Genomic DNA, 23,926 nt, shown 5'->3' on the forward strand with positions numbered 1-23,926 from the left:
TTTCTTTCTTAACTGTATAAACTGTCTTGCCCTAACTATTGGTTTGGTTTAGAAACTTGCTAAATTTATCACAGATGTTGGAGCTTGCTAATACTGCCTTAAGTGCTCATTAATTACAAATGTAGCATGCAGTAGGCAGAGGGTTTGCTGGTATTGCCTTATTTGTTTACATACTATACAGGTAGAAAAAGACTGCATAATATAAAATCTATCGTCCAAGGTCTGCTATACAGTGTACATGTAAATCTAGACTTTAATCCAAGGTTTTGGGCAAAGGAAATAGTCAAACACTTTGAAAATGTTATTCTATGTCGCACTAATGGCCAGTATGGAAGAGAGTCTTCAGAGACCTGTGTGAAAACAGGGATCAGTATCATTTATTGAGAGAAAATCACGGGTTAAAGGTTTTAGTTTTTCTTCCAAGTGTTGTTTCCTTTGCCTGCTTAGCAAATAAGCTTTCAAAGTCCTATTTTGTGTGTATTCAAAAACCTTCTAAATAATCCTACCAGACATGGTGTGGTATTTACACCCAACCCTGATGTTAAGTGAACGGATAGAAATAGCATGTGCAGAGGAGGTGAAGTGTGGTAATTTTTCAGTTCTCTGCACTTCTACAAATATGATAGGATTGAGCGATAGACAGAAAAAAAGAATAGCATTTAGACAAAGAGCGATGTTGAGTGAAGAGATAAAGTAAGCAGGATACGTAGGGAGAGAAAAAGGTTAGTGATTGTGTTGAGCCATCCATGGTGAGAGAGCGAGTGTTTTTCCTGCTCTGAGAGGGGGGAAGAATAGTCGCTGGGCAGATAGATGGGAGGAAAAAGCGCTGCTGTGGCACTGATAAAGTGACTGAGGACCACTACTGCCACACTTGGACAATTCCAGACACAATCTTCTCCCCTCTTTTCTTCTCTTTCCTCTGCTGCCAACCCCTGCTCTTGCAGGCATAATAATGGCTGTTTCTGTCCCCTGCTCCCCTCACTTTCTCTCTCTCTCTCTCTCTCACACACACACACACACACACACAACACAACACACACATACTACCTTCCGGTGTCTGTCAAAGATGTGTAGAAAGTAGGAGGGAGCCACTTTAGGATATAGTGAAGCCCTGACAACCTTTCATTAAACTGGCAAAATTAGAGGTTTGTAAACCCTCTCCCTCACCAACCACCCGAGCTCATACACCTCCACCTTATCCTCCCCAGGCCCAGCCGGCAGATTCTGTATCTCAGGTCTGTCAGAATGGGGTATCTCTTGAAGCTTGTGAGCCAGAAACAGTTTCTGATCTGCACTCGCACATTATCACTGAGGTGTAAAAATGCTTTCAGTCTGTACCACAAGCTCAGCTAAAGGGTGAAAAAAAAGACATTAGCACAAAGGTTCACAGTTGACGGCATGCAGATCTGCTGACGCCTGTAATAAAATAAGGCCAGCCGGGTGTGCAAGAGTTGACATTGCATATAGGTGTACAGCCGGGCATCTGCATAAAGAGCCTCTGCTTCTGCCAGCAGCCATCATGGCCTCGACAGATTAGAAATTGTGTGTGTAAGGATTCGCCGCAAATAATGAGAAATGAGTTTTAAATTGTAGCTCAGGCACAGTGAAAAAATGGGCCCTGTCAATATGTGGTGCATGCGATGCAGAGAGAGAGAGAGAGAGAGAGAGGGGACGAGTGAAAGAGTGTGGTAGAGGATTTAGGGGTGAGAGAGATAGGGAGAGACGGAGACGGATGGAGAAAGAGAATGAGGGATCAGGGGATGACTTTGTTTTGGTTTACTGCTTATTACCATCATAATCCTTTGTCCTGTTTTCCACTCTGCAGTCCGGGCACACCTCTCGCCTCGTCTCTGCGTTAGACACTGTGATTGCCTTGTATTTAAGAAGCCTTCTGTGAGCCTCTGTTCCGACAAATGCTTTTCCAATACCAATCACAGCTGAGTGCACCTCATTTGAATCTGTGAAAGGGGTTTTGATTCCATCAGCAGAATGCTCCTCCAAGCGCGGCACAGACCATTCAATACTGTGGCAATGTGTGAAAGCCTCCGAATATTCACACCTAGTATATGCATACACTGTAAAGGGCTTGGGCGAGGGCTGCCTAGCCTCTTCAAACCATGTTGTTCATTAATCCCCCTTTTATTCTCCACATAGGGCCTCATTAGCTATTCTCCTTTATGGCATTTGGAAATTATAAGCTGTGCTCCATGCAACTTTCAAATGTGTGATGAAACAGAAGCGTTTTACTGATCGTAAACTTTGATGAGGAGTGAAATGGCTAATTGTACACTCAGTTTTACTCTTTGATAGTGTTTATGCCACCTGGTCACCCTCTAATGTGTACATATACATTAAGTGTGTCTGTATTTTAGTGAGATTGAATGCGTGTGGTACAGACCAGCTGCTGATATCTCCACTGCAGCAGCTTGTTGACCTTCAAACTTATCAGTGCATATCTTTTGTCAGAACAATTGCCTGCCTTTTGGTCTGTGAGGAGTTTGGATAATGCATCCAAATTAAAATCTTTCGTAAATCCCATTGCTTGATTGCTTGAGAGCCACTGAGAGTTGTTCAACATTAATGGTGAAGGACTTCCTGATTCCCAAAGTCATTTTCTCTTCATTATTCAGGCGTGTATTAGCACCTCTTGTTTTCCACATAGAGATAACACCCTGCCACTAAACTGCCTCATACAACACATTTAGCTTAGGAGACAAACAGGTCATGTGCATCCTCTTATCTGCATCACTGTTTCCCTGGTGTTGGGTTCAAATCCAGGTTTCGGCCCTTTTTGTGTGTGGATCGAATTTAATGTAACTTCCAAGCTAGTATCATTTATATATATATATATCATAACCAATGTTGCTTATTTCTAAATGTTCTATCTGCTCAGATTTTTCCAGCGAGAAAATATTTTTTATGCTGAAAGAAGGCTAAAGAATGCAAAGTGTGCAACAGAAAGTATGAACATGATGTCACTGCATGCGTAGATCAGGGTCACTTCCCCAGTGGGTGGCAAACATAACAGTCAGCATCTGCTATTGTGCATTCACATGAAAAGAAAATTGCTAAAATGGTAAAATGCTGTTTTGCAATGAACTGCACAGACAGGTTCTGAAAGAATTCAGACATTAGTTTTTACAAAATGCTGACGGCTCAAGAGAAGAGAGGCAATGTGAAGTGATTCTTTCTAAGGGGCTGCGTAACATTAGTTAACCAAGCACAGTTTTCATGTAATGAAATCAAAATATTTTCACAAAATTGTCAAAAACCGACAATAACAGAGTATCCTTTGAAGTCCCTGTGATTTTGATTAGACTGACAAATCTTGTATTAGAAATGAGTAAGCACCTACAGTATATGACTTCAGCCTAAAAGCCAGTGTTCAGTAACAACAACTGGACTGACTGGAATCCTTCAGAATGAAAGCACCATAGTAACAATGTAAAGCAACTTATAAAACTTCAATTTGGTACAACAATGTATGAGTCCGTTGGGCTGTACTTCATCCTTACATCAACAAATAAACTGTGGTGATTCCAGACAACAGAATTGCACAGTGGCCACAGTAGTTTCAAACTGTCGCCTTTCTAGTGAATGGCTGAGGATTTTTTTGCCCTATCCCTAAAATGTTGTACTTTATACCTATATAAAAAACGATAAAATAAAATTTGCTGCATTTGTTCTAAAGGCCAGGGGTGTATACTAGAAGTAGCAGTCATACAGTTTGTTATGCCACTTACACACTACATAAGAAACTGAAAAACAGCATTGACAGCACCATGCAAAAAATGACATTCTGCAAGAGTGTAATACGGTAATGTGAGAAACTCTCTCCAGACAGCAATGCAAATGGCATTATTGGCTGATATTTCCTCCCCACTATTTTGTTTAGTAGATTGAAAATTTGATGTTTATTTGAATATCTGAAGCCTTGTCACACATGGTTCTACTATATCTGTACAACCAAGTTAGTAAATTCCAAACACATCAGAAAATGTGGTGAGGGTGACTTTTATAGGCCTCAAATTGAGTGCCATTACTAAGTCTCATAAAAGGGAGCAGCAGCATTGCAAAAGTAATCAAGTTTTGCACTACTGTGTGCATTTATTCACTTGGCATTTAAGTATTTGATTTACTGATCATGGTTTTAGACAACTGAGCAAAACCCATAGCTTATTAACACCTCAGTGGATATTAAAGAGAAGGAAAATGAATATTGAATTACAATCACAATGTTTCCCCAATCATAGAGATTAGTGACTTAGAGTGTGGTATTATATGCAGCATGTAAATGTACTGATGTTAACTTTTTTTTTGTTCGTACAAGGCAATCTTTGAGGACTAGCTTTAGGCAAAGATTACGGACATGGTGCATGGCAAAAACCTTGTTTCAAACCTTGTGTCTGTACAATATTTAGCAATCTCAATATTCACCAAACATACAGTGCCACACATTTTATATGCAGATCTTGAGGAAGGAAATATTACAGGCACACCTTATCTCCTGGTGAGTCACTGCCCATATGCTAAATCTGTGTACTTTCAAAAACAGCAATATATCCAACTTGGAAGTCAACACAATGAAAACCCAGAGAAACAAAATGAAATACCAGTGAGGTACAAATACAATATCTGTCAAATGCATTAATTTTTCTGTTATATCAAACACAATTTCATGGTTGACATGGTGGAAGAGGATTAACACCCAATTCATATACCTTTAAAGGAAACACAGACTGCTAATGCCGTAGCTTCTAATCCTCCCAGCACTCCGGGCATGGATGTGCTCAGTCTGCTAGTTTGACTCTAAGTGTGCTGGCTGTCCTGGATAGCTGATGACTAAAGTAGTGACTGAGGGAGTGCAAAGGCTACAGGGAAATCAAGAGTTGTTGTACCCAGCAGCTAAGAGAGGGACTTGACAGTGTCAAAGGATTATGTACTGTGGGGCTAACAATACTAATGGCACTTCTTTTGCATTATGATAATTGCCAAGACAAAATTGCCACCTAATTTCTCCCTGTTTCTAATTATTGGGCTCTTCAATGCAAGCAGGCAGTGGGAGCAGAGCATTGGCAGGCAATTAAACTCCTGCAATTATGGCTCTATTGTAAAGCACAGCTTTACCAAGGATTTGTAGGGCAGAGAGTGATTGCTCTCCGATGCAATTAAATACAGGATAAATCTGGTGTGGACCTGTGAACAGATCTTTTAAAGTTCACTGCTGTGTTTTCTAACAGCCAGTCACCAGCCAGGAAACCTGAACCAAGTCTGTTAAGGTGGTCACTTGACAAAAGAGACACACCTACTGAGCCACAGCCACACGTCTGTTGCAGAACCCCCACAGGATGCACATGCTTGCAACCAAACCACTCTCACTGTGGATCCAAAAAGAAGAAAAAAAGAAAAGAAAGAAACATTTGCATAGAGAGCATTTCCAGGGAGGCATGCTGGGTAGGATTAGTGCTCCTCTTCCTCTAGCGTGTCGAAGTGAGCAGTGACCCGATGTGAATGTGTGTGCTAGGAAGTTTAGAGCTATGAACTGTGGGATACAGAGGAGCGTGGCCATCTGGAAATTCAATGACAGGAAGGTGTTTATGAGAGACTGGGGGAAACAAAGAGCCACAACCTACTTTGTCTCATTTTGTTGTACAGAAGCCACTGATCCAGTGTAGTGTTGTTAAAAGGCTGGTTTGGGACCCAAAGGAGGAAGATAAAAATTTGTCAATAAAGTCATTTGAGGAAAATAGCAAATGGTGTGATGTCAATGCTGAAATGAAAGTACGTGAATAGTCAAAATCACAGTACATTTTGACAGATTATGACACAGAAAATCAGATTTGGGATACAATAAAATATAACTGTGTAGAATGAATATTTTCAAAACCTATTTTGTAAGCCCAAATAACCAGAGATCTACCTGTCTTATGTTTTACCTCACATAGTCTTTTGTATAAAGGCCTCTGCATTTATTACTGTTAATTTATTGTAGTTATTTTTCTGTATCATCATGATGGAGGGCTGAGGGTGGGTGCACTTGTTTACAGACTTCCAGTTGGTCAATGATGTACTAACTGGGCAGTTTTTGCACTTGGCATAAACTGGACCCTCCTGCATGCAGGCTTTTCATTTGCCCAATTTGAAACCTTGGCAAGAAGCAGACACAAAACACAAAGAGCCAAATTTCTGGTGTCTCACCTATTATACAGTCATGGTTTGCATTTGCCACATTTTTATACATATATATATATTGGGCAACAGCACCCATTGACAGAATAACAAAGGATGTAAACTAAATTTAACTGCACAGATCTTAAATTCAGTTGCAGTCAATGCTTGTTAACCTAAAGTATTTAAGACAAACAAATTTTTTTACTTCCTTTTTTTTGACATGTTTTCTTAAAAATGATTCTAAATGATTAATTGATTATCAAAATAGTTGGCAATTCATTTTCTGTCAATCGACTAATTATTAACTGAATGATTAACTGACTAATCGTTGATAGATAGATCTAGATTTCAGTCCTGGTTGATTTGCCAAAGCCAAACAAACTGTGGCCTGAGGGGATCATCACATCATGTTGTTTTTATGAAGAATTCATACAGCCAGGATACCCATGCTAGCCCATGCCATGAACACCCACAGTCTCATCCTGTGCACACAGAGGGAATGGTTTTCCATCCTCAGGACAGAATGGTCAAAGGTGTTGTTTAACTTGGAGGTATGCTGGTTCACACAGAGTCTGACACCTGCAGCTCTTCATGTGACAGTTTACTGTGGCCCTTTCCTCTTGTACCATACCAATACTTAAATCTCATCATCTCTGACAAAATTCCCCAAAACAGTCCATATATTGTTGTGTAAAGCCATAACTTCAGTGACAAATTTATTACATTTTCTGCAGCTGTTTCATAATAAAAGCCACCCAAGGGTTCACCAGTTGAGCATTTTGTAATGCAGCAGGATTAGGAAATTTGCATCATCAGCAGTGGCATAACGAGTCACTGCCAGGCCCCGGTGCAAGATGGTCAATGCGGGCGTGGCTGCCTATCACAATCAGATGTAACATAACGTAATGTCAGTAGCGAATGAAAGAAGTGATTGTACACAGCTTTAAAATGACCAGCAACAGTGAAATGCACAGTTGACGCCTAAATAAAATGAATACTGGGAAAACAGACCACCGTGCTACAAAAGAGGAGTCATAATAGTGAGGCTAAGATAGAGACAGACTAGCCTGCTTTTTCTTTCTCGGCTGCTTCTTTCAATTTTCGCTTCCAACACCTGCTTCTGACACTCCATTGCTCATTTATAACTTATTTGCTGTCTTAACTCTTCTGTGTGGATTTTGCTACACAGTAGTATGCATGTCCATAATTATCATAACCCAGAATTCTGCACAGACACTTTGCACATTTTTGAACATCAAAACGCCCATTAATCCTTACTTAAACTTAATTTAGAAATGTAACATAGAACTGTGAGTCAATAAACTATATATTTGTATATGTAAAACTGTTTTATGTTATTGTAGTTATTTATTTGGTGAATGAATGGCATCAAGTATGTAACACCATGGAGCAGATGACTTGACTCATTGAGTACTATAAATACTTACCACTTACCATTAAAGTTTAGTGGCCATGTGTATACTGTAGACACAGTGCTCGAGATCCTTTGATATAATAGTAGCGAGATAAAGAGGGGCCCATGCATGCGAGCCCTAAACTGTTGCAGGCCCCAACGCAGCTGCATTACCTGCACATATAGTAGTTTCGCCACTGATTATCAGTAAAAAATATAACTGATACAGTGGTCAGTAAACAGGGGGGTATCTACCAATGAGATCAAATTATGAACAGTAACAGTAGTAGTAAGTTCAGTTACTAGATAATTATTAGATAATTAGTTCCTTAAAAAATAAATAGTGCTACAGCAATAGCCTTCCATGATTAATCCATTATTTCCTACAGCGGGAGGGACAGACTAACAAATCCCCCCCCCCCCCCCCCCCCCCCCCGAGAATTAACTAGGGGTGGGAATCTTTGGGAATCTCACGATTTGATTCAATTTAGGATTCTTCGTGTCTGATTTGATTCATAATTGATTCTCAATTCAAAACGGATTCTCAATTGAATGAATGGAAAAGGCGGTACAATTTTTCATCTCTTACTCCAATACACTGTGTGCCAAACTGTTCACTGGAGTCCTTAGTCCACTGAAATGCAATATGAAACATAATTAGTGGTTAAGATAAATGGTCTTGATGAAGGTCATTGTTATCAGAGAAAAGTGTGTGAAGATATGCTTTTTTAATTTTAAGAAGTTAACTGCATTCATTTGGAACCATCTTACTACCTGTATGAGAATAACAAAACGAAAGTGTAATTTACTGACCAACATTACTGGTTAACAAGTCTAGGTCAAAACCTAGCATACGGCTGGATGGTCAACATGTGAAATTGTGCCCACTTTGTTACAGAGATAGTCAGTGGTAGTGTCGATAATGTGAGTTCCTGGATATTAAATGTTCTTCTGCAAATTTCTGTAGTGGTCCCAGGAATATTTGCTGGTAAAGTGTACTGACGTAGCATATCACATAACATGGTTAAACTAGGTTTGAGTAAAAAAAAGGTTATAAATGTAGTTGCAAGAACAATACTTTCTACTCATATCTTGGGATGTTTGATTTTAAAGAGAACTTATTTTAATTCTAATTATAACTATTCTATCTGTTATCTGTCCCTGGTCTTTCCTCTATTTCACAATTAGTGTGTTGTCAGAGTGACTGTTATTTGGGGTGCTTTAACTGTGCATGTGCTTTTTTTCTGCCTCTTTCCTGGTCAATGATTATGGAGGCTGCAGCGGAAGTTGTAAACGAAAGTTTTGACAACATTTTGCGTGCAAATTCAGAAGGCTTATCTCTGTTACTGAAGATACAGTCAAATCAAGCGCACCTGCAGAGTCACTAAACTGATATAACAGCTAAATGAGTAGCATGTTTTACCTGCAAGACTCCTGTTTTAATGCTGTTGTTCATCGTTTGTGATGTGAGAACATCAGAGAAATAAAAAGCGTCAGCTGGAGAGTCAACCACACTGGACGGTAGAGGAGGAGACACAGAGACGCTGGTACATGTCTGTTTTAACAGGAGTTTAGCCGACTTTGCTGCATTTAACACCGGAGCTGAGAGCCTCAGAACTCGAAGCAGGAGACATAGCCGCTCTGAGTCACGCTGCTGTCCTCCACTTCCATCATCTCGCGCTCATTCACTTTGAAAGAGCAACGGCCAATGGGGAAAGTCCAACACTGGGCCTGCCGACCAATGGTGTAACTTCATCACTCACTCAGGCATTCACTCACTCAGTCACTCACGGACAACCATGGTTATAGGGCTGGTCCAGCCAAAAACAAGTGTTGGTATGTTCACTGTGGAGTAAGGGGAGGCGGACTGCTCCACTGTGTTGTTTTTAACGTCATGTCTCTAGCAGTAGAGAGCAGCCTCTCTGCTGCGCGGTTAGCCCCGTCCTGTCCAAGACGCTGTTTTTTTTTCCTACCAGAGTTGGTTTGATTTGTTTAAGTGCTGCAGTGAGCACTGATCAGCCGGTCTCATTTCTTACTGCTGAAGATCACTGCTCTGCTAACATTAGTCTCTGGGTGACAGCGCATCTTTTTTGAAGATGAATTACAAGATAAGTCTAGCGTGTGCATGCTGTAGACTGTCCAGGTGCTGCACTGCCCTCGCAGTTGGGTTCCACCTTTTTCATTCTCATCATAACATTATGAACTAACATTTAGAAAATTTTTGGCATTTGTGAATCAAGATTCTTATTTAATCAATTTTTTCACCCACCCCTAGCATTAACCATATGGTTTTGTCATCAACTTCAGCTCTGTCTATTTTTTGTATGGGGTGTTCATTCTTTCCATTCATCCAAGTATGTCATTCATCTTATTATGACATGTCTGTTGTCTACAAATATACAGTAAGTGGCACAATGTTCCCATATTGAAAGCTAGAGAATTAGTGAATACTTGCTCTGAGGCATTGATTTTCTTTTTGCATTTGTTTCAACATGGTCACTTAATTCTTGATATAATTGATAAAAAAAAATTCTATAAAGTCCATTAATTTTAAGCCTGAGGCCAGACAAAACAGACACAAACACAAATGCTATTATCAACTGCTGCTGCCAATTTAAATTACAGACAGTGCCGTTAATCAAACTGTGTGCAATAGTACACCTAAAAGCATATTGTAGGTCAACAGGGTTCAGCTATGCCCAATTCGATTTAATATTAACCCTTTTATACCATGGTAGTACTTCAAAAACATCAAAACATTTGTTAGCTGGTGCAATAGCTTTGTAAAGCTGTTTAGTTGATGAAGCAAAAGACATCACTTTCACTGACAGGCCTCATAAATCAAGAGTAGCCATGTCTTTTTTTTCTACCATATGCTTCCAATCTTTCACATTCCAATGCTTGGGGTTTACAATTGCAGAAACTTTGTTTAATCACTTCTTGCAGAGTTGCATATATACCACTTCTGTCCCCTCTACCTTTAGCTCCATCTCTTTCATGCCCTTCTCTCATGATCCTATTTCACAAGTGTCTTCAATTAAAGTTTCCTGCCACTGTGTGAGACATAACTGCATTGCAGTGCCGAAGGGAAAGCAGCGGCTGAAGGAGAAGAGATATGTATGAATAAATGAGACACAAAAAGAGAGAATGAACGAATAAGGAAGTCTGACCTGTCATTTACCAAAATAATGGATGCATGAGTGACAGAAAAACATCACTTCACACATCATTTAGCATATATTACCATCGTGGTTATATATATATATATATACACACACACACACTTTTTTTTTTTTTTTTTGCATTTGACGCAAAAACATGCCCATTAAACGTCCAAAAATCTAATACAAACACAACCACTTGCACCTAAAAGTGCTCTCACATAAAAATTACAGAGAGGGTCATCCACCCCCACCTCCCTCAGAGCCTCTGAGCCTCTCTGTTATTAATGGCGTCATCATTTTTCCTCTGCTCACTCTATTTCCCTTCTGATAGTGGGGCCTGCTTCATCGTGTTCTGCCATGTTTCTGTAATTGCTCCAACAGCCTGCCTTATGCTGAGCATATAGTTTTTTTTGTGTGTGTGTGCCCATCCAGTGGGTGTGCGCCTGTCTATAAGTGTGTGCATATGCATGTGTGTGTTGCTCTTTCCCCCCACCAGGGCCGGCTGTGAGTTTGTGGGGCAGAACCAAGCCACGGGCAAGCTCCACACTGAGCAAAATGACAGCCTCTAGGCCACCATTGGTTGATGACCGTGAAAACGCTTGCGGTTAACGTAAAGTGAGCGACCGGCTGTCACAGTGAGGCACTGCGCTTATGTGCAGCCCTGACAACAGCACAACAAGCCCCTCTACAACTAGACTCTGCAGTGGTGGAACAAACAACAAAGGGACAGCCCTACATTTCATAACAGCAACCACTTCAGACATCTGAAGTACATTGCAAGGAGGAAGAGAAGCAAGACAATACCACTGCTATTTGTCACAGTCTTTGGGAATAAATGTTTTTTCTTTACTTAGATTCTGGTGGACAGGAGTAAAAGCTGAGAGTGGTTGTTGAACAAAGATTTGCAGGAGAGAATGCCTAGAATGTCACAGATGACAGCCAAGGTCAGATAAAGTGAGGAGTAAGTGCTTAGAGAGCTACAAGAGCAGAGGCCAGTTCTGTGGAGGAGGTGTGAAGGAGTGAGTGACCAAGCGTGAGCACCATTGCCTCTACCCATCATTAAATGAAGCCACTTAAAAGGAAAAAGGCTCTGCTCAAAAAGGTCAATACACGGCACTTCTGAAAAGCCCTGATGGTTTTATTTAGCCATCTGGAGAATAGGTTCGTCTTTGATGGAGACCAAAAGTGTTGTGAATATATGTCTGAAGACACTTTGCTCGGAGCCCTGCGTTTTTTCGAAAAAGCTGAACTGCTTAATCTATCACATTCCCACCAGCAAACAGGTTCCCAAAGTTAAACTGAGAAGCAATAAATGATGTGCCAACATCATGTAGTAAAGAGGGATGATTACAGAGCTGCTTTTATCATCAATTTTAACCTCTCTGTGGTTAAATCAGACTTCTTTTACCCCCTGCCCTCACTCTCACTCTGAACACACACGCATGCATGCACACACACACACACAAACACGGTTTATTATGCAGTAACATTACCAGATCCCCTTAGGCAGCTGTGCATCTCTGTATGACTGATGAGGGTAATTTCTCCCAAACAACAGAATGATCACTTTGGTGATGAGCGCTACAGACCCTCCCTTCTCCCTCTGTCTTCCCTCTCTCCCGTCTTCTTTTTAGCTTAAAAAAAGGCAAGAAAAAGATAGATCTTTCTTACTACGTCCCCTGCAGTGTCTGGAATGGATCTGGAGATAAATAGCTCTCCCATCTCATACATAATTTTTTTTTAAAGTTAATTATTCCATGGATCCAATCAATCTATTGATTCTTCAATGATTATTTCAAACTCTGCTAATAACAGACATTCAAACCCAGTTTCCACATTGCCAGTTTGGGTTGGGGTGGAGGGGAGTTTCCTTATTTTTTCCTTGATTACCATAGGGATCCAATATAATACACATGCCACTGTGAATTAGCCTCACAGTAAGTACTGGGCTGAGCCACGGTGAGTTTATACTGTCTGTGTACCACTGTGCACCATGGGATATACTGAGCGGAGAGTAGTTAGGACTTGTCTGTCTCTCTCTCTTGGCCTTATAGGTTCAGCCTCAGTGGGCTGTCTTTACCTATTCTCCCATCTGTCAGTCACACACGAAAACAAATCCACCTGTCGACCAGGAGACTGGGCTGAACTGGGTGATGCTACAGCTGTCTGGGCCTGACTCGGTGCAGAGGGGAGCGAGCCAGCGCCCTCCACTGGTGATGGAAAGCCCATTAAGATGCTTATTACCCCACCTGTCAGCCCCATCTTCTCACCTGCACAGATATGCCAAACTAATGAAGACAGTCATGGAAGTCATGCCTCTATGCTTTTTGTGCTCTTTGTGTCCTTGATAACAAGGGCTCTCCAGCATTCTAACAATATAACAATCCAAGCGTTAAGAGACAGGCATTCTTACCGCGCCACTTGATTGCCTCAACAATGAAGCTATTAATGTTGCATTATGTAAATTGTAATGGTCACAAACATCTAATAGGATAAAGGCTAAGTACAGTGAAATTTAATGCTGCTGACTTTCAGTGGCTCTTTGAAGGATGTTTTCAATTATAACAGAGCTAATTTAATTCATTGTTTCGTAGCTGAAAATGCATTTTTAAAGGTTGACTGAGTCTCTATTTCAGAACTCAGGTTTAATCAGTCATGTACGTTGAACACTGGAACGTCCTCTAAAGAGATTGACAAAGTTGCCGGGGCTTCTAGGTTTTAAAGGGACACAGTAGCCCTACCCTTCTCTCTTTTCCTCTGATCGCAGGCTTCAGTTGTGGAGGGGAGGGTGTTCATCTAAAAGATGAAAAGACCTGCGCCTTTAAGAGGGCTGTCTCCCCTTTCCCTCATGCTCCCCCTCAACCACACAGACACTCCTCCTGTGAGCATTTGTGAAGCAGCTCCTGTCCCTTATGTCTCTTTGTGGGGAACAGAACAGACTTCCCAGAGCATCACTGGAGACAAGACAGAGCTCTAGGGAGGACACCCCAGGTGCAGACCTCCATGCAACCCCTAGCCTCAACTACAGTGGATGCCAAGATGAGCACAGAGAGAGGAGACGCACACTTACCCAAGCTGGAGTAAAACATCCAAAGGTCCAAAACAGAAGGTGGAACCTAACAGCTGGACCAACCCAAGATGTCATTTTGAGTTGAGGGCGACATATCAGCAGATCAAAATCAACAATGCTGGACTGGATCGCTAAGAAAAAGGTGGAGTCTTAATTTGAGCTTTTATTTTCTCTTTAGAAAAGTTTTGTTAAAGAAAAATCAACAAAGTACTCCATATCTTTTGCAGCTATTAAGGATAAAAGCACTGTATGAAATACATACAATTGAAGAAAAGAGGATAATATAGTTTTTTTTATTATTTTTATCTGTCTCCAGAGTACTTTCCAAATAGTCACTTGTGGTATGAAATTGAGATGCTCTTTAAAGAACATCTTGAATGGTCCCGACAGTGCTCTTAATTCACCAGCCAGGCGTTTATCTTATTTCTCCAGCTCTTTCTGAGAGGGAGCATTAAAGACTTCATTGATAGTGCTCTTGGGGAGTGGGTAATATTTCTTATATGAAGTCTTGAAACTTTACAGCTGTTGACATGTGGGAAAAGTGTGTGTCTGGACTAACACTTTCGGCAAAGCATTAAAGACAGGAGAAATGTTTACAGGATGCGGAGTGGTCAGTGGCCAGAGCCAATACCTGACCAGAGACGCAGTCAAGCCCCACCCCGGACTGGAGGTAAACAGACCGATCCAAATGGAGAATGGGGTAACCCCTGGGACCTGCCCTCTCTACCAGGGTCAAACTTACAGCACTGCAGCCCAGCCAGCAATGGTCAACAATGTTTCGACCCCACTAAAACCAACACCTCTACCACTCCCTCCCCCAGCACTTAAACTAGGGCAGGAAGGGTTCAAGAAAGTCTGCCGAACTGAGGAGGACAGCCCTTGTCCCTTCCCAGGACTGGCCACTGGGGTGCTGGAGATGCGCGTGAAGGAGGGAAGTAAGATCCGCAACTTAATGGGATTTGCCATGGCACGGATGCAGGGAGAGAAGAGTGTAAGTGGGGGAGGTGTGAGTGGTGGTGGTGGTGGGCTAAGGCAGGTGGTGTTCACCGGGTCTGGTCGGGCTGTCACAAAGACCATCACCTGTGCTGAGATCATGAAACGAAAAGTGGGCTCTCTGCACCAGCTGACCAAATTGCAGTACAAGGTGGTGAAAGAAGTGTGGGAGAGTACCGAAGGGGGGACATCGGAGATGACAGTGCACAGGACTGTGCCCTCCATCAGCATCCTTCTTTCCAAAGATCCCCTGGATCCCCAGGAACCAGGCTACCAACCTCCGGAGACTCTCAGTGCATTGTGGGAGGACAGAGAGGGTGTCAGTGCCACGCAGACAGCATGCAAGAGACCTCTTGGACCTTTGCCACACAGCAGTTTCCCTCACTGTAAGAGGGTGTGTTTGGAGGAAGGAGTCTCAGTCCTCCCCCCTCACTGACTGGCTGAACTGGTGTCAAACAGTGGAGAGGATTGAATCCGAGGAGTTCATTTGGCGCTGCCCTCCACTCAAGCACAATGCTGAGACAATCAGAACACTCACTCAGACAGAACAGTGCTTTCTCAGAAGAACTAAGTACCAATTCCAGCCTCCAGAGGTCAGTTTGACTGGGACCTAAAAGCTTGCCTCTGTACATACAGCATTTAGGGGACGTGTTTCTTGGCACATCCAACATGGTCTCTCAGATTCACAAAATTGTGATGATGTGTGCTACAATGCTATAAAATCTAACAGATTCACATCCCATTTCACACCGACAAAAAAAAGCCATGAATTGCACAGGTTCCAGATTCCTGCTTGCAGTAAACTATCTACAGCCTGTGGACAAAATCCTTTATTAGCATCATGTTACAATCATCTCAATTTATCCATGCTCTTAAGTGTAGCATTTAAAAATACAGAACGTAGACCCAAGATCACAAAATGAAAACAGCTTAAAGCCATTGATGATATGACACATTTTATTTGTTTGATTATTTACTATCATGAGAACAAATTAAATAAATTTTTTTTCCAATGTAAATTTTGTTTTGTATTTCATCTTTCTTACTCACACATCATTGAATTTGCAAAGCTTTGATTGAACAGAAAATCACAGTGTGCCGATCTTTTGATAAGAATAACGGCACTGAAATTTGTCTGTAGAAAAAGCTGATTTAATGACAAAGCTGTTGATAAGGCACAGCTCCTAAACCAACCCAGCCTGACAGAAATGCCTAGGGCAGAAATACAGGCACCGATTATCATTAAGATAACAACATAACATCACACAACACAGTGGAGAAAAGGATTAAAACTAGGGTTGACAGCGCTATACACTACACTATTCCTGCAAAATATGAAACCAAGGCAACACGCTACACTCCTTTCCCCTTTCAGCCTATAGGCCTACCCGCCCACAATATCTATTATACAGTATAGTCTACCCGTTTTCGCTATATACTACCATTTCTCAAGCAAAATAATAGGCTGAACAATAAGGTCTAAAGAGAGCCAAGTTTCCACAGCAACACTATGCACTTGTAGTTTACTGACAAAATAAATAAAATGCAGACTTTCTTCAGTTGACATTTTTTATGCATCGCTTCTCTGCATTTTCACACCATTTAGATAACATTTTAGTTGTAAAAAAGGTACCTCTGAGTAATTGCTGAAGCTTAACTGGATGCTGCAGACATCTATGGCAATTGGATCAAAATTCAACTCCGAGCAGAATGCACAGTGGTGGAAAGAAAAACCGCTGGGAGCATTTGTATTGAATTTTATGGATTAAAGATTTCTACATATATTTCTTAAAAAGTTGTCCTAAACAAACAAACAAAATAAATCTTACTGATAGAAACCAGAGAATTATTTTATCCAAATACTTAAAAACTTTTTTCCACTTAATCAACCATGTCTTTTGGGGATAATAACTTAGACAAGTGGAACCTTGTCTGAAGCTTTTACTGTTGATCTGAATGAAAATCTGCAAACGCAGATGTCGGCATCCTAATTAATCAAAGTGACTCCTGACTGTGAAGACAATCCTGTTACAGCTTACAATAGAGAAAAAAGGAGAGTGCACTCCTATGGCATTTGCGTTCAAAACTGTCTTTCAAAGCAATACAAATCGTAATATTTCATACAGTGGTCAGCCAGCACTTCAACAGTCTATGGCGGACATAGTGATTAACCTTCCTCTCGATCCCATTAAATGAATCAGAGCACAGCAGAGCACCCAAGGTTGAATAAGAAATGCTGCGACTGCATTACAGTACATATGTGTGTCCTCGAGACTGCTGGAAGGTTATCACTTCAGGTCGTTGTTATCACAGACTTAACAGCTTTCACCAAAGAGCCTATGGGACAGTCAGTCTGCGATGCGGGTCAAAAAGATAGTGCCGCTATAAGTAAATTTCAAATCGACCTGCATCTGTTATCAAGCATTAAGAATTCTGGGCCAAGTGTAAAATGCAGTGGGGGTAATTAGGGATAACGGCATAGCGTACCTGAGTGAGAGAACAGATAAAACATACTGACAAAAGCATTATCCCAGAGCTAAATCCAATGTGGCTGGCACAAAATAGCATGGCAGAGGAGTCAACAAAGTGCATTATAAGAATGTGGACAAGGTTATTCACAACCTGAGAGTCTATTTTGCCAATGATGTTTGTTTTCAAAGATGCAGTCAAGGTGGATTTGGACGAGATACAGGCCTAGGCCTAAAATACACTATTTGTGCTTGGTTTATCCTGTACTCTATGCATACAGTGTATTTGAACTGAGTACACTAAATGTTTGAAACACCTGCTCTTTCAATGAAACTGACTTGTGAAAGGAAAAGCTTTGACCACCAATCAAATTAACCATATCCTCAATCTTGAAAGAGATATACAGGTCAAAGGAGGGTGGACATATTAAAGATGATTTGGATCAGACATGAGTTTTTAAGTGGGTGCAACTCTATTAGAGGCTAGTAATATTTTTTTTCTTCCACTGAGTATATATGAAAATTTCAGAGTACAGTTATTTTTCTTGTGGTATTAATGCAGCAGGTTTAAAGATACATGTAACTGAAGTATGGACTACTTTGTTTAAGAATAAAATGGAATTTAAAAAACAAATAATTCAAATTGGTAATGCAGAGAAAAATGTTACTGAATTGTTATTAAATCATTAAGTAAGGACAACATTATGTTAGGACTGACCAATCATAGTTATCTATTGTGGCGGACACATCAGTAACCTTCTGTTTACCAAAGCCAATAACTACATGCACTGAATGTGAATGAATTCATTTTGAAGTTAACATAATGAAAGTGTTGGCACTCTATTTTTCCCTTTTCTGCCGCTGCAGCAGATGAGAGTGAGGTCTCTGGGATGGCGTGGGAGTTCGCTATCTCCCAGCCTCCAGATGGCTCCGTCTTCTCTTATCTAGAAGAATGGGTGCTGCCTCAATTTTTCAACTCGCCTTATCTGGGAATCCTTTAAATTGAATATTTACTGGGCCTATGTTTTCTGCCTGTGTTAGCCCTCTGAAGTCGACATTCCTCTTGCTTGTCGAGACAGGCCAAAAGGTTTTTCTCACTCATACACTCACTTTGTCTGCCTTGTCAAGTAATGGGACAGTGATTGATTATGTGATTGCCAAGAGAGAATGGAAGGTTAAGCAGTTAAGCAGGGAGCAGTAGAAACATATTAACGAATGGCCATAGAGGAATATGTTTAACAATAGAGAAACGTACATTACCCAAACATGACATCAGGCAGAACTCCATTTTATGTCAGGAGTAAAATAGATTAAATTAATCACTCTCCGAACAGTCTATTGTTTCCTGCACAGTGTACACTAGAGGTTAAGAGAACACTTAAGCAGCCATTGAAACATATTATTGCAATATGACTGGCTGTGGTCTATCTGCATAAACAAGCCGTGCCACAGCTACTCCCTGGTAAGTGTCTGGAAATGTCTTTTCAAAACCATTTTGTGAAATGCCTCCATGTTGGATTAATCAGCGCAGCTGAGGATGTAATTGCTGTGCTGAAGTCAAAGCTGTAAGAGCAGATAATGAACACTGACTACAGGGCTGCCAGAAACCAGGCCAAAAGAAATGAGAAGTTCGGAGACCAAAATGTCTTCAGCATTCTTTCAAAAGCCCTGATAGAAATTGAGGGCACACTGTATTTACACTAAATACAGACCATTTTTAAACAAAACACTAAATGACTCAGTGGTTACTAACATGGAAATGGACTCGTGACAGCTGTGTTATGCTATTAGAATTGAAAAGGAAACTAAAGCAAAATTATATTCGCTTTGATAATTTTCTCAAGCTCTTTCAATTATTTATCCATTTATTTATGTATTTATTAGCATAACACATGCATGCATTGTGTATTAATTCTGTGTATTATAAAGATATTTGATTTATTTTCTCACATAAGGGATGGGCTTACAAAGGTAAGGACCAATGAAAGTTTGTTCTGACTGTTGCTGCCCTCTGGTGGGGAAATAAGTTCAAAATCTACTGCAGAGGGGACACATCTTGCTCAATGATGCTATTAATAATGTATTTTAAAATATTTTAGGCCCTATGCACTAGAACATTTGCACAACAAAACTAAATGTTCACAGAAAAGCCCAACGTTGTATGGTGAACTAATTACTGTATCTGTAATGATGTTCTAGAAGTACAGCACTGCTTTTCTAACTAAATATAGCAGCTGTAAGCCGTGCTATTTTCTGGATCATTTAGCGACAATCTCAATGCTTGCTCATTGAAATTTAGCCTTTACTCCTACTTTAATTTCAATGAGTGGAAGGCCTACATTTTACTCTTTTATCATAATTTCCTTCCCCTCACAATATTTAAAGGACTTCAGACTTAATTATCTTGAAGAAGAAAAAAATAATATGAAAAAGCACTCATAGTAATATACACTGTAGCGTCTCTTCTACGGTTTAGTGGCTTATATTAGTGAAGTAAAGCAAGAACAGAAAGACACTCATGCACACAAACACCAAGCTAATGTCTGCACCAGTTTTGTTGTGTTTCAGTAACGCCCAGTAAATGGTGGAGTCAGTTCAGATTTGTAGGAAAAGCAAGATGGACACTATAATGCTTGGTTAACTGGAAAAGTGTAAAAACAGATGTTTAATATGGTGACTGAGCTGCTCTATATAATGGCTGTATTCAGAGGTGAAAACATGCCAAGTATAATGTGCAGCGCTGCAGGGTTGCATGTTAACTTTATTTCAGTCTTCTACTCAGTGCTGCTAGAGTGATGAACAGCTGCTGCATCTTGGTGTTATCGGCATAATCCTCCCCTTCAATGTGATCAATATAGTCATTGTAAAAAGGGCACAGTGCTTTTCTTAAGTATCACACACTTGGAATAGCAAAGGGACTAAACAGCCTTCAACAGACTATCCTACCTTCAATGATTAAGGTTTTTATACAACAGGTATTAAAAGTGCAGTGAATATTTTTTCTTTAGAGGTTCAACTGCAAATATAAGCTCACCACAAAACTTTGCCTAGCAACCACAATGATTACTTTTATTATTAAGATTTATGGTTGACCGTATTTGTTTTAGGATGTGAGTTACTTCCTCTTTAGTTTTCATCTGGAAAGTGGAGTGTTTTATAGAGACTGATGATAGATAGATAGATAGATAGATAGATAGATAGATAGATAGATAGATAGATAGATAGATAGATGCTGCAATAATAAATTCTCGATTATAAATTTCAATACAATACTAGCTGCCTTATAATAATAATAAAATCATTTAGATTTTATTAATAATCTCGGCATTTGAATTAAAACAATTATTAACTTCTGGTACAAGAATCTGAATCTAATTTCAAGGTTTTTTTCATGTAATTCTGCAGAATTACATCCAAAAAATGCACTTCCCCCCATGCACTTCTTACAATTTACTATCAAAAATAGTAACATTTCTGCAATTTATATTACCCATGGTAAAAAAAAAACCAAAAACAAAAAAACACCTGAGGCTGGAGCATCTCCTAATGGTTATAGTGGAGCCACTCAAAGTGCTTTTCTATAAAGCCACTGTATCTCAACACTGTTTCATTTAGGGTTTTACAGAAAAACATCATCATTTAGAAAATCCATTTTCTGAAGTGACCTAACCCTGACACCCATACCTTCCAAAATATTATTTAAAATAAATACATCATGGTAAAATGAATGGTAAATGGACTGTACTTATGTAGCACTTTTCTACCTTAAAGGACAAAGCGCTCTAGCTTGTTACTGGTAAAAAGAATTTGGCTTAAGCTCCCTCATCAAACTGTGAAGGCTTAGTGTAAAGTGAGTGATTTTTATCTCTTGTATTGCCAGTCACATTCCACACCAAGGTCGACAATATGACTAAATGATTTGGTTAATTTGAATTCAAACAGTGTCAGCAGGGGGTCCACTCCACGCAGTGGAAGGATTGGTAGAGTAATATCAACACAGTTGTGATTACTCCATTGAAGCAGTAGGGTGCTCCAATCAGAGCCGAATCACTCTCCTCATTACAGACTACAAGGCCAAATCTCAATGGGTGGACCACAGAATCAGGCTTCTATCTTCCCACTGAAATTAATTGAAATTCATTTGTGGTACTCTGATGCTCCCCATCAACAGCAGACTCATTCACATTTGCACAATCCACCCCTGATTCATTAAGCACAAGCACATTTCAAGTTTGAAAGAATGTAAAAGCAGAGGTTGTATTCTGTAGTCTGGACCTCAGCATTCAGGTCAAATTGTAAGCTGCAGTTCACAGTATCAGATGTATCTTTGGTACTAATCCAGTTAAGTGGCGCCCTGAATGCATCTACTCCTCTTAAACAGGCATAGGGAGACTCAAGGTCTCCCACATATAAAGAATACATACTGGATACACCTCATTTATTTGGAAAAGATTTGAGTAAGTCAACATAAAACTGTTTCCACTGACATGACCATCATCATAAGTGCACTATTAATCTACATACAATCATTCCTACTAATTACCACAGGAAACAAATGAAACTAGCACACCTTTATCCATACATGAGGACAACTTGCTTGTATGTCCGTGGTTTTGCATCACATACTGTCTTAAAAATCCAAATAAACAATTTGTTATAATGCACTCACAGACCACACACTATTTAAACACTACAGACAAAAGCTTCCCTCCCCCTAAAGCAAAACAGAGTACTACTTAAGCAAAAAAAAGAGGAAAAAAACAATTATCACAAACACATTAACAGCTAATGCATTCAACATGCCAACCACTTCTCTTCTACCACTGAACACTTAAGAACCAAACTGCAAATACTGCTAAACATTCAGACCATGGATATCATGTATGGGCTCTCAAAATAATCAATATCCAATGACTACTTCAAGATATATGTTCTCATAAGATCTTGTTCCTAACATGTTTGCTGTGTGCAAACTCCCAAACTTTTCTTGAGGCAGATACCTGCTCGCTCTCCTGTGATTCTGAGCAGACACAGGCCACCAGCTTAATTTAAGCATAGTTACTGCACTGTATTTACTTCAGTAGGCCAAACTTGTGGTCATCACACACACATCTTTGCACTTAATGTGCACCTTAAAAGGAAGTGCAGCTGTTTTGACGATGACAACATGTACCTACTTCTGAGCAGACGACACTGTTATAAGTATAGAAACTTGCTTGAAACCAACCTTTTAACCCATCAGGGTTATAATACATAAAAATTATTTTTTGAGCTCAAGAAGTGTTGGTTGTGATATCAAAAGCATCCCGTTAAGATATGGTGCTATGCTATACATTATGTTGTCAGCCCCTGATGTATTCTTTTTTTTTTTTTTTCACATTTGAGATTTAAGCATTGGCCTTTTTTGACATGTCACTGATAAGGTGTAAATAATGACATTGCAGCGGGCTGTTTTAGTTTAATGGTCCTGCTATTGTGCAGGTTCACTGATATAGCTTACTGGGACACCAGGATAAAAGGGAACCATCATCAATTCAGTTCATCAAATGTTATTAGTAATATCTGTGCTTTTCCTAGTATGACATGTCATAATGTCTGCTGTGAAAAAGGCCTGTTCATGAAACTGTATGTTCCAGCTAAGCTAAGCGTCTAAGTTACTTAGATAAACAGAAGTTTTTCAGAGTTTACAAACATTGTTACACAACACTTACCATATTTTAATGACTTCTAGATTCCTCAGACTTTTTTCTATCCAGCCGTAACAAATATCTTCCTCCTGCGTAATAAAGTTAACGTTACAAAAAAGTTTGAACTTGTTTCCAAATAAGTTAACGCTGTGGAAGCTGAGGAAATGTTAGCAAAGGTAACTCCCGCTACGTTAGCGGGAAGTGTCCAAGCTAGCTCTCTTTTGTTGGCTTCACCAAAATTAAACATTTTGTTCCAATTAGGTTTATCTACACCAATAATTGTTTCATTATATATTTTCATACATACGTATAGTTATGTTTTCAACGTGCAAGACGAAGTTGTCATTTTCCGAGGCCAAGCTTCCTCTCGCTCTCACTTTCAGGTGTTACACCGTATTTGGTGAACCTTCAGATTCTGTGACCTGCAGTGTTTCCTTTACTCAAGTAAAAATACTTAATTACAATTATAAATCCTGCATTTAAAACCCTATTTAAAGAACTAAAGTAAAAGTACTAATTTTGCAGAAATCAGGCTGTGCCTTTTACTTTTACTTTAGCACTCTAAGTAAATTTAGCTGGTAATACTTCCATACTTTTACTAAAGGAGGGTTTTAAATGCAGGATTTTTACTTGTAATTAAGTATTTTTACACTGTGGTATTGATACTTTTACTTAAGTAAAGGACCTGAGTAGCTACTTCATCCAACCTGCAGGTCACAGAATCTGATGGGTCACCAAACACGGTGTAACACCGGCTGCAATGTTTTTGCCGTTACAGCTGGCCTGCGTGCGGATAGCATTTTTGGAGAGTTTGGTTTTTGAAAAGGCTATAATATGTCTTATTTCTTGTATTATGTACCCTAAAATGTTATCAAACGACTTATTCAACTATGGCAAACGAAAAATCGAGTGATACCTCAGTGGACATGATGGGGGCCACTTATCCTGCAGCATCACTG

At 40.0% G+C, this 23,926-nt stretch overlaps 1 protein-coding gene and 1 long non-coding RNA gene across 5 annotated transcripts in view; one reads left to right on the forward strand and one right to left on the reverse strand.

The window, feature by feature from the left end:
* The window catches only part of LOC137186047 (uncharacterized), an 86,885-nt gene extending 63,370 nt beyond the window's left edge, over positions 1–23,515 (reverse strand). Inside the window, exons 1-2 of one of the 3 annotated variants that reach the window (XR_010928957.1) lie at positions 23,275–23,515; positions 22,992–23,056 (exon numbers count right to left, since the gene is read on the reverse strand). This is a non-coding gene — a long non-coding RNA (uncharacterized lncRNA). The remainder of the gene's footprint in view (positions 1–22,991; positions 23,057–23,274) is intronic. The other 2 variants (XR_010928959.1, XR_010928958.1) reach the window with 2 other exon arrangements.
* LOC137185997 (ribonuclease P protein subunit p25-like protein) lies at positions 13,618–15,792 on the forward strand. 2 transcript variants are annotated; one of them, XM_067594594.1, is made up of 2 exons: positions 13,618–13,961; positions 14,419–15,792. In XM_067594594.1, the coding sequence occupies exon 2, from the start codon at positions 14,508–14,510 to the stop codon at positions 15,246–15,248; it is 741 nt and encodes a 246-aa protein (XP_067450695.1). In that variant the 5' UTR covers positions 13,618–13,961; positions 14,419–14,507; the 3' UTR covers positions 15,249–15,792. The 2 variants fall into 2 exon arrangements, with proteins under 2 accessions (XP_067450695.1, XP_067450704.1); XM_067594603.1 differs by having other exon boundaries at positions 13,618–15,792.
* Positions 23,516–23,926: the final 411 nt, after the last annotated feature.

This window comes from Thunnus thynnus, chromosome 1 (assembly GCF_963924715.1).
Source record: "Thunnus thynnus chromosome 1, fThuThy2.1, whole genome shotgun sequence".
NCBI classification, from domain to species: domain Eukaryota; kingdom Metazoa; phylum Chordata; class Actinopteri; order Scombriformes; family Scombridae; genus Thunnus; species Thunnus thynnus.

Excerpts from the sequence above, each read along its gene's own strand:
- LOC137185997 (XM_067594603.1), top strand. The coding sequence starts at position 14,409 with ATGTTTACAGGATGCGGAGTGGTCAGTGGCCAGAGCCAATACCTGACC.